This window comes from Poecilia latipinna, unplaced genomic scaffold (genome assembly GCF_001443285.1).
Source record: "Poecilia latipinna isolate Pla-1442-1.1 unplaced genomic scaffold, P_latipinna-1.0 Scaffold358, whole genome shotgun sequence".
Lineage (NCBI taxonomy): Eukaryota > Metazoa > Chordata > Actinopteri > Cyprinodontiformes > Poeciliidae > Poecilia > Poecilia latipinna.
This window is the reverse complement of record NW_015112974.1, coordinates 35,057-48,718: the sequence shown is the minus strand read 5'-3', so window position 1 is coordinate 48,718 and position 13,662 is coordinate 35,057. Positions and strand designations below refer to the sequence as shown.

The 13,662-nt window shown below is 43.0% G+C and overlaps 2 protein-coding genes across 4 annotated transcripts in view; both read right to left on the bottom strand.

Annotated features, from left to right (window-relative positions):
- Positions 1-364: 364 nt before the first annotated feature.
- ift57 (intraflagellar transport 57 homolog (Chlamydomonas)) lies at positions 365-4,188 on the bottom strand. Of its 3 annotated transcripts, none has more exons than XM_015036133.1 (12): positions 4,070-4,185; positions 3,658-3,822; positions 2,588-2,762; positions 2,372-2,490; positions 2,202-2,292; positions 2,033-2,101; positions 1,830-1,952; positions 1,675-1,746; positions 1,338-1,469; positions 1,198-1,260; positions 793-859; positions 365-709 (listed from the first exon to the last, which is right to left on the bottom strand). In XM_015036133.1, the coding sequence occupies exons 2-12, from the start codon at positions 3,813-3,815 to the stop codon at positions 528-530; spliced, it is 1,251 nt and encodes a 416-aa protein (XP_014891619.1). In that variant the 5' UTR covers positions 3,816-3,822; positions 4,070-4,185; the 3' UTR covers positions 365-527. The 3 variants fall into 3 exon arrangements, 1 of the variants encoding a protein (XP_014891619.1); XR_001425431.1 differs by having other exon boundaries at positions 678-709; positions 1,176-1,260; positions 4,070-4,188; XR_001425432.1 differs by having other exon boundaries at positions 678-709; positions 793-860; positions 1,180-1,260; positions 4,070-4,187.
- A 6,088-nt stretch (positions 4,189-10,276) lies between these two features.
- The window catches only part of cavin4a (caveolae associated protein 4a), a 12,737-nt gene continuing 9,351 nt past the window's right edge, over positions 10,277-13,662 (bottom strand). Inside the window, exon 2 of the mRNA XM_015036144.1 lies at positions 10,277-10,909. Within this exon, the coding sequence (XP_014891630.1) occupies positions 10,373-10,909 (537 nt within the window). The 3' untranslated portion in view covers positions 10,277-10,372. The remainder of the gene's footprint in view (positions 10,910-13,662) is intronic.

The following is a 13,662-nucleotide window of genomic DNA, read 5'->3' as shown; positions in this document are numbered from 1 at the left end:
TCATTACATACAAATTTTAAAATGTTTGGGCTCATTTAAAACATATTTTTTGTAGACTTTATTTTACATAATGCATTTCTAATAAAGATGTTTATTACTGCTTTAAAATCTCCCACTACGACTATTTCAGGAAGTCATCTTACATTGGTGAAGCAGGTGTTTTATTTTGAAGGAGTCAGCATCCTCTTGTGGCAGTAACTGAGGGGTCTTAAGGAGTATTGGTTGACTTTTCGATACAATACTGGCTGAAATATTGAGGAAATTTTCTTATTCCTGTTTTCAGCTTTTATCCGGTTGAAACGTTGATTTGGAAGCAGCAACGGTGACATCTAGTGGACAAAGTGTGTAATAACTAGATTGGCCATTTAGAAAAAGATGTTTCAGTTTATTTAAACAAGAACAGTATCAAATATATAAAGCAATTCAATAAATATCTGCATTTATGCAATAAAACACGTATTTAACAGATGAGCTGCTGGGACAGACAGACTCCCGGCGCCGCTCTGAGGAGCAGAACCTCTGCGGTTCTAGGTGAAGGTTCCGGCGGCGGAATCAGGGATGTTGGTGGCGTGCATGTCCCGCGTCATGTTGGACTTCTCCTTGAGCTTGGCCTGCAGCAGCGTGTGCTCCACCACGCCGATCCTCACATCCATCTGCACCACTTCCTGCTTCAGCTTGGTGAGGCTCTGCTTGATCTTCACCACTGGAGCTGCAGACCAGACGGAGACACAGAGACACAGGAAGTAAACGGGTCGGACATGTTGGGGAGGGAAACGGCTGATTGAGCCTCACCTCCATCAGACATGCTGCTGCCTTTGTCCTCCATCTCCTGCTTCACCTTGTCCAGCTCCTCACTGATCTGAAACAGATAAAACATGGTGGTGTGTTCACTGACCGACGGTGGTGTGTTCACTGACTGATGGTGATGTGTTCACTGACTGATGGTGGTGTGTTCACTGACTGATGGTGGTGTGTTCACTGACTGATGATGGTGTGTTCACTGACTGATGATGTGTTCACTGACTGATGGTGGTGTGTTCACTGACTGATGGTGGTGTGTTCACTGACTGATGGTGTGTTCACTGACTGATGATAGTGTGTTCACTGACTGATGGTGGTGTGTTCACTGACTGATGGTGGTGTGTTCACTGACTGATGATGGTGTGTTCACTGACTGATGGTGGTGTGTTCACTGACCTCAGCCAGTACTCTGGTCCTCGCCATCACTCCTACACTCGCCTGCCTGTAGCGCTCCTTCGCCTGATGGAGGACAGTCCGATCAGCTCCCGGTACCGTTGGCGGGTTCTGGTTTGTGTTTGTGGGTCAGCGGGTCTCACCTCGCTGAGCCGGGCCTGAGCGTTGCGGTACTCCTGGATCAGCGGCTCCAGCTGGTTGTTGATGTACTTCTCTCTGCTGCTCACCTTCTCCAGAGTTTTCCCGATGTCCTCCTGCAGCTTGTCCAGGTAGCTCTGCAGACACACAGGACAGAACACGGCGGGGTGAGTCCGACCAGAACGGACCGTCCAGAACCAGCTGGTCTGTCCAGAACCAGGTGAGTCCGTCCAGAACCCGCTGGGTCCGTCCAGAACCAGCTGGTCCGTCCAGAACCAGCTGGTCCGTCTAGAACAAGGTGAGTCCGTCCAGAACCTGCTGGGTCCGTTCGGATCCACCCACCTTGGTGTCTTTGAGTGACGTCTTGATCCCGTCTCGGTGCTGATGCATCTGGTCCAGATGGATCCTCCAGTCCTGGAGAAGCGGAGCAGAGTCAGAACCAGCATCAGAACCGAACGGGTCCGCTGCGGCCCAGGTGAGTTCAGGTGGGTTCTGACCTTGTGGTCGGTCCTGATGGTGACCTTGAGCTGCGGCAGAACCCGCTCCACCTCCATCCTCCACTCCGCAGCGTCCACCGTGGACTCCAGGATGTCGTCCGGCTTGGAGCTCGGTTCTGCTTCCTGCCAGAACACAGAACCGGATCAGAGGGAGGAAGTCGGGTTCAGACTGACAGGAAACTCTTCTTCTTCTCTGGCCTCACAGCGTGAGCGTTGCGCAGCTTCAGCGCCTCCAGGTCCATCACGTTCTCCTCCTCATCGTCGGCTTCCTCCTGAGGTCAGAGACACAGTCAGACCCGTCGGACCGTCCTGACAGAACCTGCAGCAGTCCTGGGTTCTGATTCATCAGAATCATTTGGTGAAAAGACCTACAATCATCTCCTCCTCCACCTTGCTGAGCGTCAGCTCTGCGTCGTCGTCCATCACCGACTCTTCCTCTGTGTTTTCTGAAGGGTAGTTTGGCCTGAAACAGAAACAGGAAATGAAACCCTCCCACATCCTGTCAGGTCCAAGGTTTGGTGGATTTCAGGACCGGTCGGTACCGTCTGAAAGTGAAGCCTCTGTTCTTCAGCGCCTCCTCAGCCAGATGGTCCAACACGAAGCAGACGAACTCACCGGAGCCCGACTTCAGCTTGGAGGGAGGGAAGTCCACCTTCACACCCTGAAGGACACAGAGTCCAAAACGTCTTCGAATCTCCAACAAAACAAACCTGGACCGATCCGTTTCCAAAGCCATCGTTTAAATCTGCTGGACTTACGAAGGCTCTGAGTTCAGCCAGGATGTTGGACACGGTGGCGTTGGGCTCGTCGTACTCCTGCGGCTCGGTGAACCGGCGCCCCGCCACGTTGATGAGCCAGGCAGCGATGATGGTGAACATGTAGAACTGCTCGCCGGGGTTGGACGCCAGGTACGGACTGGAGACGAAGTAATGCCTGGCAGGGCGGACCGAACACGATTAGAACCGAAGGAAACTGAAACAGAGCCTGGAGATTCACATTAATACCATGATAACAATCATTTACAAATTCAGTCCAGAACCAGAACTTCTTCACACAATTTCCTTAGTCTTTTTAAATTCAGGGTTAATGTAGATCACAGAAAAAAAAGAAAATTATGTAGACACAGAGGAGCAAATTTATGCAAAAATTTCTAAATTAATTTCACATTATTTAATATTTGCAATATTGAATAATTTATAATATAATAATGCATCTTATTTGATAGCATTTTACATACTAAAAAAAAAAAAACAGAGTGACGAAGACTTTTGTCATCCAGTTTTTGGTAGAGAAAAGAAAAAAAAATTATGCAAATGGGAGTTATTGAGTTCATCTTCATTTATCATGTTATTAATAGATTATTGCAACAGGCCAAGTAAAAATGAAAACAAATATATAAAAAAATAAAATGTTTGAGAGAAAATGTTAATTTAGTGAGCTGCTTGTTAACCGCCTTCATTTATGCCTAAAAATTATAGGAATAATTTTTCTAGAGATATTTTCTGACATTATAAAACCCTAACATTATGAAGTAATTTGCAACAAAAGAAAATCCCAGGAACTCTCGATATTTCAGTGATAAATCAAGGAGATCATAAATCAGAATGTTTTCCAAAGTGGTAGATCATTTCGTGGATCAGAACATCTCCATGTTTTAATGTTCTAATGAACCTAAAAACAGACCTGCTTCATGTTTATTAATATTTAAATGTCATTATGGTCTCTAGTTATCCATATTTTGTTTCATCTACACCTCTTATCTGTTTATTTACTCCTGAAATAAACAGAAAGCTGCTTTAATCAGCTGTTGTTCACCTGTCCGTCTCACCTGGTCAGGCTCTTCATGTTGTGTTTCACCAGAACTTCCTCCTCGTAGTTGAGCAGCTTTAGCTTCTCCAGAAGGTTCTCCATCATCACAAAGCCCCGGTGAGCCGCTCCGGGGCCCCGGTCCTCTTCCTCTCCGCGTCTTCTTCCCTCTTCAGCCATCCGGAGACTTTCGTTTAAAAACAATAATGGTAAAAACAGCTAAATGAGGTTCGAGGAGTCGGTTCGTGGCCTCCTTGATGCTCCTCTCGTCCGTTGCCAGGGCAACAGAGCTCTAACCGACGCTAGCTGTGGATGTGGCTAATGTTAGCTACTAGCAGTTAGCTACTACCTGTTTTAATCTTTAGGTCCAATTTTAAATATATATATTCAAGATTTCTGTTTTGATAACGTTTAAAAGTCTAAACAGTATATATGTGTTCCTAATAATAAACTCATAGAATCGTTTAAAGACACCGGTTTGACACGGCGGAGAAGCTAAACCGTCTTCCTTTTTCTTCTTCTCTTGTTTTACTGACGGGTTGCAAACACTAAAGCTGCACATCGCCGCCTGCCGTGCAGGAGTGTGCAATTACACTCCTTTAACTTAGAGTAAAATTTCACTTTAATAACAATAAGGAGCTAAAGAAAATAACGTCTTTCATCACTTCTCTTAAAAAAAGAAAATGAATAAAAACGTGCCCTATTAAAAAACATTGCCCTGTTTCTTAGGTTATCTCATATTGATACTAGAAATAAAAATTTTAAAAATATTTGAATGCTCCCCAATACATTTTTGATAACTAATTGGAAGGATATGTAATAAAATTATATGCTATTATTCAGCAAATCACTCCATGGTGAAATTCAGAAAGGAGATGAAAGAAGATTGAAATTTGACTGCAAATAATTTTCATTCAATCAAAGCACTCAATTCTGTTCTTTAATTTTCATGTTTTTGTCTGATGCAAAATTGTCCCTTAACTGTTATTTTTCATACTATGTCTGAATTTCAAATATTTGCTAATTCCCTTTATGTTTTTTTTATTCTGCAGCATCATTGTTCTCCTTCTGCAAAGTATTCTCCAGTGATTCCTCACACCTTCACACGCCTTCAGTGTGTGTGTTCATGTGTGTGTCGGTGAATAATTCATGCGTCCTCCCCGGCGGTGCAGCAGGAGGTGTGCAGAAGGAGGGAGGGGTGTTTGTTTTATCTGCTCGCTGCTCCCTGCCTGCTTGTCGGAGCTTTTATTGACAGGTTCACCGACAGCAGCGTCGCCTCGCTGACAACGCCTGCTGAGCTGCAGCCTCACCCGGCTGGGTGATGATGAAAGCCCACAAAAAGAGAAAAATCCTACCAGCTTCACGCATTTTTACTGGATGCAGTAAAAATGTTTGATTAAAAAAATCTAACCTAAGATTATTTTTGCTCCGTGAAAACACTGCCCCCTAGCAGGAGTCAAATACAGACTTTCTCCTTCAACCTTATTATTTTTCTAATTGCCGTCTAATGACCTTTAACCTGCTAACTGAGCCTGTAGAGTCTAAGATGGAGCTCTTGGGTATTTGAGTTCATTGCTAAGATTTTTCTACTTCTGACTAATTTTTGCACTTTGGGTGTTTGGAAATAATCTTTCATCCCATATTGATCATCCATTGCTGATGTCTTTGCACCTTGGCATCATGTTAGCGAACAGATGAGCCCTTTAAGCAGCAAACTGCCTGAATTCCTGCTTTTACAGAAGTTGTCTCACTAATGACGATCAGTTAAACCGGTGGATTTGAAGACAGTTTGACTGTAAAAACTGTGTACCAGACACCGAGTCAGCCGCTGGGCCGGCTGCTGCTGGATGGAGGGCTAATGGTGAGGAGACGAGGGCGGATCCACAGCTCAACCTGAGCGAGGCGGTAATGATCCCCGCCTCGCCTGAGGCCCGGCAGGCGGCCCACGGACCTGCTGGGCATCCGTCACTCGGCCTATTTATGCGCCGCCGCACAGAAATATCTCCAATCTGAGGATCATTACGCCACTGGATGTTTTCTAACAGAGGTGATAGGTGACAGGTTTTCACCGCTTTCAGCGATAAATTAGCACCTGGGGCTTGACGTGGTTGTCAAGGCGGTAAGGAGGATGGGAAATAAATGTTTCTAAATGTCAGTTTCCACCGTTCAGTCAAGATGATCTGGTCATTTTACTCTCCTCAGAAAACAGTTAGATATGAAAATAATAAAAGAGACCAGATTGCTGACCCAAATTAGCTGGCTATTTTATAAAATATCTCTGCAGAAGGAAAAATAACACATCAGTGTGTTTATGCAAAATGCTAACTGTCTTATTTATTTACAGGAATTACAGCACATAAATAGATATGGTGGCATAAGCAAATTATCCTCCATTTCTCTATTGTTTGTATGTTTCTTCATTTGAAACAAAGTATTTTGGGAAAAGAAGAAAATAGGAGGAGAGGAAACAGCATAACAAGTCTTCACCCTCTTCAAAATAAGAGCATGAATAAAAGCATTTAATAACAGTCAACTAAACTGAAATGGACGTTGAACTTTACCCAACTAGAAGTAAGTTAGAGATTTAGAGTCTATTGTTTTCAAAGTTAGCAGAACTGCTAATGTGCTAAAGAACCAAATTAGCTCTACTATTAGTGGATTAGTTAAAGCGTGCATATTACTGCTTCCTACGATTATAAAATGTGTGTTACTGACCATTCACCAGGAAGAAGCCAATACCTCTAAAACAATTTATATATTAAAACACTAATGAAAATATCAAATTATTAAGTTTTTAAATACTGAAAGATTCAATAAGTTAGCAGAATATTGCAGTGGCGGACCACTAGGGGGCTCCACTCACACCCAGACTGAGATCTAAAAATGTGTTTTAACAACTTCAGTCAGAGGCTTCTTCAGAGCCACCGTGATACAGACTGCTACAGGAGATTCTTATTTCGTCCATCAACCTTGACAAAAACGCTTCAAAGGTAAAAATATGAACTACAACAATTTAATTTTCCTCTGGGATTAGTAAAGTTTTTAAATTGAACTCTTCCTCCTCCCCTGCAGTCTTTCGTGTTGCAGTTCTCCGGTGGGCAGATAGAGGGCGGTATTTCCAGCTGGTTTTAATGTTTGCGTCTCTCTGCAGAAGGTGCCACTTGTTTCAAACGCTGATTTACCGTTTCTTCAGCAGCCTGGCGGGTCATTATGTTCCCTGAACGCTGACTGACAGGCAGCGCTGTTCGCTCCCACACACAGAAACAGGCTGAGGAGGAGGACGATGTTCTGAGGCCCGTTTGCATCTGGAAAACCTCCAGAGAGCAGCAATAAGTCACAAATCTCTGCTGGAAAGGAGAATAAATGTTCCTTTGCAAAAATATTCACACCTCTTCAGCTTTTTCTCCGTTTTCTTACTTTAAACTGTAATATATTTTAGTGGTACTTTAATTGATGAAGACAAGTCAGTGCATAATTTGAAGGGGAAATAAAGAAGAAACAGTTAAAAAAAATTAAAACATTCACATCTTTTTCTGCTCTGATACCCTTAAATATTCATCTGGTTTTCACTGATAAAGTGGAAAGATTGTCAAATTGTAAAAAGACAGAAGAATCCTGAAGAAGAAAACCTGTCGCAATAAACAACCAATTAATGCATGATAAATTAAAATGAGCTCAATAATCTCCATTCTGATGATTCAGATTTTTTTGGTTGCAGAAACAGTTTATTTTATTTATAGCTTCAGTTTTGTGTAGTTTTTATTTCCTATTTTTGTTGTTTTCATTTTGGATTTTTAAAATATCTTGCAGTTCCAGTGTGGAGTTTTTTTTGTTACAAATTATTATTATTTACAAAATTAGAGTTTATGAGTTTTGAGAGGGCAAACTTAATAAAAACAATGTTTTTATTTTGCATTGTGTCCAGTAATGACAGTATTTGTCCAGTTTGATGCAGATTATTGAAATAAAGCTAAACCTGACGGCCTCTTCTAAAGCTGATTCAGTTGGTGACACGTTTCTTTTCTCAGGTAATTTACTCCCAGTTCTTGTTCTGCTTCGTGTTGTTGCAGGTTTGTGTTGTTGGCTCTCTGTGTGGAGCAGAAATGGGTTTCTGTATTTCTGTATCTGTCAGAGGAGACAAAGCAGGAACACGAGTTGCTGAATGCAGCAGCGTCTGACTTTATGAAAAGCTTCCTGAAGCCTTCTGCTCCGGCTTCACCTGTGAACAAATTTAATCTCAGACAGAGTCCTCGAGTGTTTGTGACACAGAAGAAGTGTTCACACTGCGAGAGGGAAAATGAAAACGTCTTAATGGAGCTCCTCTCTCCTGTCTTCACCCAAGGCTGTTCAGCAGATTGCTTCAAGAGTTCAATTGTGCTCAGCTAATGCATAACAAACAGATGAAGCAGAAGCAATCAGTCCGCCGCCGCGTCCTCCGCTCTTTCTCTCTGAAGTGCTGAAATAAATCAAAATTATGTTTTTTGGTGGATTGGAGGATTTGGCTCTGAGGAGAAATTCATTACAGCCGTTTCTTCTGCAGCTTTGATGTCTGTCGAGCTGCAGCAGGTGAAACATGGTAATATCTGCTTATAAAGGCAAACTGGAGCTGGAATTAGTCAGAGCTGCAGAGCAGATCGCATTTAAAGCAGCGACTGCAGCACATTGACATGCAGAAAGCTTCAAACCAGGGGCGGCGCTACGGGGGGGCATGGGGGGAAATAATATAAAAAAATGACATCAGGCTGAGAAAGACAGAAAGTTATGAGCAAATTCTGGTTTTAAAGATGAAAATCTGAAAAATAACATAACATAGTTACAAAATAACTAAATGACTAAAGACATTTAAACATATAAATGTGTCTGTGTTTTCTTCCAAGAGACATTAATACAATAAATAGTCTTTTAATGTTTTGTTGGTTTTTAAATGTTTTCATATTTGGTGTTTCCTCCTCAGACGAGGTGCAGTGAACTCGGCTTCAGAGCAGAACATGTTTTACTGAGAGGATTCCCCAGGACTCCTCTCCATGTCTGTCTTCAGCTCTCTGCTGGTCTGGGGCTGAAGTTCAGCCTCTGACTCTCTGCTGCTGGTAAACAGACCTTACTGACAAATCCACAAATCTGGAGAAAAAAGTCAGAGTCAGGCAGACAGAAAACGGTTTATCCCACAGACGGATCTGTTTCTTTTAATTGTGAATAAATAAAAACAGAACAAAATGAACTAAAGAAAGATAAAGCAAGAAAGAACAATGAATAAATGCTTTAATGGATAAAAAACAAAACAGGATAATCAATAACTAACCAACCAAACTAACCAAACATCAGACAGAGACGGGTTTGAATGGACGACATCCAATCATCCAAACCGCCAGTTAACCACCTGAAGAACCTACTAACTAACCAACCAAACTAACCAACCAACCTGTTAAAAAACAACCAAAATCCTACCAACCAATCAAAACGAACAAATAAACCAATGAAATAACGAATGAAAACAACCAACCAACCACAACATGAATAAATCAATAACCCAACTATCCTCTGGTAAAACCAGGCAAAACACCAATTAACTAATTAAAGAACCTTATAAATAACTAATCAACCAATTAGCCTGTTAAAAACAACATAAACCAACTAAATAACCAAATCAACAAACATAAAAACCAACAGGAAACCAACCAACTACCAGCTTCTTTGACCAGGTGAAGCTAAACACAAACCAATTATCATTTTTATTTTTCCTCTCCAAATAAATAATGACAGTAAAAATGAAACTGTTACGTAACAAATGTTTTATTTTTTGATCCAGGTTTTGTTATACAAGTCAAAACACAAACATTACAGAGAAACTGACAGTTTGGTTTTTATTCCTGTTTGAGCATTTAGGATTTTCTGAGTAACTGTAAAAAAATGGATTTCAGACCTAAAATATGATCGAAAATACCCAAAATAAACCTAAATAACTTATTCTACTGCAGTAAATGAAGAGCAGCAGTACAAAAATAATAAAACAATATGACACAGAAAGATGAGCTCCTAAAGCAAACTAATGAATTTCCTTTAAAAGCCACATTTCTACTCTGATGATGGAAGAGCAGGAAGTTTAAAGTCCAATCAAAGCAGCGACCTCAGAAACATCCAGGTGAATTAACTGTGTGCCGCTCAGAACAGGGTTGAATCTTGCAGTAATTGCATCCTGCTGCAGGTCGCTGCTGCTGTTTATTAAAAACTCTCCATGAAACTGCAGATTTCTCCGTTTCTCAGGCCAGATGTGGAGGAAATGAGCAGAAATGTTGATTTTGTTGCATTAAAAACCGTTTTGATGTCAGAATCCTGAACTTTTCTAACCTGAATGAAACTAACCTGTGTGGCGATCTGAAGGCAGCGTTCAGCTTCTAGTTATTAAATCTCTGAGCTCAGGCTGATGTTCGCAGACAGAAACCAGTCAGACCAGCTGAAGACAATTTCACCTTCTGAAACTGGAAGTTTGTGCAGATTATATGTACATTTAGTGTCAACATTCAGAATCCTTCCTGTCATCCTCCTTCCCTCCATCGGCTCTCCGACCGTCTGGACTCACTACAACCTGATCACGTCTCAGCCTTTACATAAATACCAAGGCTTCATTTCACAGATTTTATCAATCAAGATTTAGACCGTAGTCATTTTATTAATTGAGACAATCATCTAACATCTCAGCCCTCGTTCCTCCAGTGTCCCAGTTCCTGGTTCTCGGGTCGTTATTCTGACACCCGGGTGGCGCCGGCCTCCTCCACCGGCCCCTCCCTCTTTGTTTCCGCGGCGCTCTCCTCCTTGGCCGGCTCGCCCTCGCCCTCCGCCCCCTCCTGGCCCTCGGCGACGGCCCGCTCTTTCTTCAGCTTGATGCGGAAGGTCTCTTTGGTGGGGGCTTTCTTGGCGATGTTCTCCTTCAGTCGCTCGCCGGACTGCTTCAGCCGTTCCCCCGCCTGGTGCATCTTCTCCCTCCTCTCCGGCGGCATCACCTTCTCGCCCAGGTTGTGGAACTTGGTGCCCAGGTTGTCTTTGGTTTTGCTCATGTTCTCCTTGGAGAAGGCGGCCTTCAGGGTCTCCGTGCTCTTCACCATGGACTTCTTGAGTCGAGCGGCTCGAGACGGATCCGGCTCCTCGTCTCTCAGGTACTCTTCGTCGGAGGAGAGGTCGGCGGGGATGTCGTAGGCATCCGGCTCAATCTCCAGGCCTTCCAGCCCAAGTCCTTGGGGAGATTTGGTGACAGCCACGGATGGGACCTCCGTCTCACCCTGAATAACGACAAGAAACCTGAGATTAACTGAGAAACCTGAGATTAACTGAGAAACCTGAGATTAACTGAGAAACCTGAGATTAACTGAGATTAACTGAGAAACCTGAGATTAACTGAGAAACCTGAGATTAACTGAGAAACCTGAGATTAACTGAGAAATGTGGATCTGGTCTCACAACGACTTAAAAACAACAGCAGTATTTTAAAGTTACATTTTTGTAACGACCTTCTGGAGTAATTTTTACAACATGGTAAATGATGGAAAAGTGTTTATTTAGTATTAGCTCCATTTCATGGATTGTGTCAAATATGCATCTACAGGCTTCTTGGCTGTGCTAAGAAACTTTAATTAAATAATAAAATGAAACTAGCAGTGTTTTCTCACCTGATATTCCAGTAGAATCAGTTTAATTTGGGACCAAACCTTCTTCATCTGCTCCTCCTCCAGCTGCTGTGGTTCTGAGTCAAATCAGCCTGTTCCCCTCCTGGCCTGTGGGGGCGCTGCACCAAGAACCACTGAAGGAAACGACACAAAAACCTCTGAAGACACTGAGAGCAACTTCCTTCTTCACCAGATGGAAACAAGATGGAGGCGTCAGATTTTAGCGGTGGGAGGATTTCTCTTTAGGCTAAAGACCAGGAGCCATTTCTGCTGCTAGCGCTAGGCTAGCATGTTAGCTTTGGTTGTATCTACCCAGAATGCCCTGTGCTGCAGCCCACTTCCTGCTTTTAGAGCGGTTTCCGGTCTGCTTGACGTTCACATATGCATTCAACTTCAACCAAACTGAGGTCGAGGTTTTTGGACGGACCAGATTTCACTTTCTTGTCCCATCAGAGTTTGGTGACACATTCACGTCTTCCCAAAGGATCCGGACTTTCCAGGCAAACGGACTGCAGTCCGTTGAAAGTGGACTGAACACAGCTGGTGTGAATGCAGCTCAACAAACCTCAACTTTAATTCCTGCTGAAGTACATTTGTAAAAACCTAAGAATACGTTTCTGATTAAAAATATAACAAGCACGTGTCAAAAGGTAATAAAAATACATTTTTTAAATTATTATTTAGGATTATTTTAGGCTCTGATTTTCATTTGGTCGGGGGTGTAAATACTTTTTTTATACACAACAATAAGTGGGTAAAGAATCTTTGAAATAAATGTCAGAATTTTTAACAAATACGTTTCAGTGTCTGTTTAATAATAACAAAAATCTTCTACCTGAAAGTGTCTCTATTTAATAAAACATCCTTTAGTGTGGCGTTTTTTTGGCGCTGTTGGCAGGATTTAAACTTATGTTAGAAATATTACAGTTATAAGTAACAGGATTTCCACTAATAAACAGCTGAGGTCATTTCAGTGAGATGGTTTATGTTTTACAGCTTCATTCACAGAAAAAGAGGAAAGAAATGCTGCAAAGGAGCCAAATTAAAGTCAAAACCTGGAGTGGATAGTAACTTTAAACATCTCCATTAGCTGCAGATGTCAAGATTAAGACTAATTTATCTGAAATATTCCTGCTTTTGACCCTTTAGTGCAGCTCCATCTGAACTTCCTCTCTTATCATACATCACATTGGCTCCATCTCAGCGGACGGCTCAGTTGTCCAAGTGCAGATGAAACCGATCTGTTCTCTCCACTACGGATAAATTTACTCTGCTGCTTCTTAAACCCAAGCAGCTCAGACAGAAACATTATATTCCTCAGAGATGCTGTCAGACCTGCAGCCCCTTGTTTCTGTCTGAAAACACAGCCGTCATCATGAGATCACGTTTCCCTATTTTTACATATGAGAAGGTCACAGAGAGACGACCAAACAGTGAGAGAAGAGCCGCGGTAACAAGCTCCCATCTGCTGCTCCTCTCAGGATTAATGGCTCAGGTATTTATAATTCCTCAGAAATAATCTGACTGCAGAGGTGCTAACAGTGCACATTAACCTCAGCAGGTATTCATCCTTTCATTTAAACATCTGAAAACCAGGTTTTAGCGTTTAAGAGCAGCAGAATGATCATGTTTTCCTGGGCGAACAGAAAGTGCAGCAGGAAATTTCCCCCGCTGCGCCACACAGATGACTTTGGCTGCGGGAGCGAGTTAATCAGGCTGAAGCTGCGGCCACCTGCAATGATCACACTCATTAATCACGGAGGCGTTGTCAGAACGAGCCCGAAAACGGTGAATGACACAATAATTACACCGGCTGGGAATGTGGGTCAGAGAATGTATTAATAACCCGAGAGGTGATGAAGGAAAGAGACAGGAAGTTCAGAGGCGGCGATTATCGGAGCACACAGAGAGCTACGGGACAAAAACACAACATTACAGAGAGACGGTACGGAGAGACGGTACGGAGAGACGATACGGAGAGACGATACGGAGAGACGGTACGGAGAGACGATACAGGGAGACGGTACGGAGAGACGATACAGGGAGACGGTACGGAGAGACGATACGGAGAGACGATACGGAGAGATGATACGGAGAGACGATACGGAGAGACGGTACGGAGAGACGATACAGGGAGACGGTACGGAGAGACGATACAGGGAGACGATACAGGGAGATGGTACGGAGAGACGATACAGGGAGACGGTACGGAGAGACGATACGGAGAGACGATACGGAGAGACGATACAGGGAGACGGTACGGAGAGACGATACGGAGAGACGATACGGAGAGACGATACAGAGAGACGATACAGGGAGACGGTACGGGGAGACGATACAGGGAGACGATACAGGGAGATGGGACGGAG

Excerpts from the sequence above, each read along its gene's own strand:
- ift57 (XM_015036133.1), bottom strand. The coding sequence starts at position 3,815 with ATGGCTGAAGAGGGAAGAAGACGCGGAGAGGAAGAGGACCGGGGCCCC. Across the intron at positions 1,953-2,032 it reads AGCTGCGCAACGCTCACGCT|GAAGCAGAACCGAGCTCCAA; the intron begins GTGAGGCCAGAG and ends GTGTTCTGGCAG. Across the intron at positions 1,470-1,674 it reads CGTCACTCAAAGACACCAAG|AGCTACCTGGACAAGCTGCA; the intron begins GTGGGTGGATCC and ends GTGTGTCTGCAG.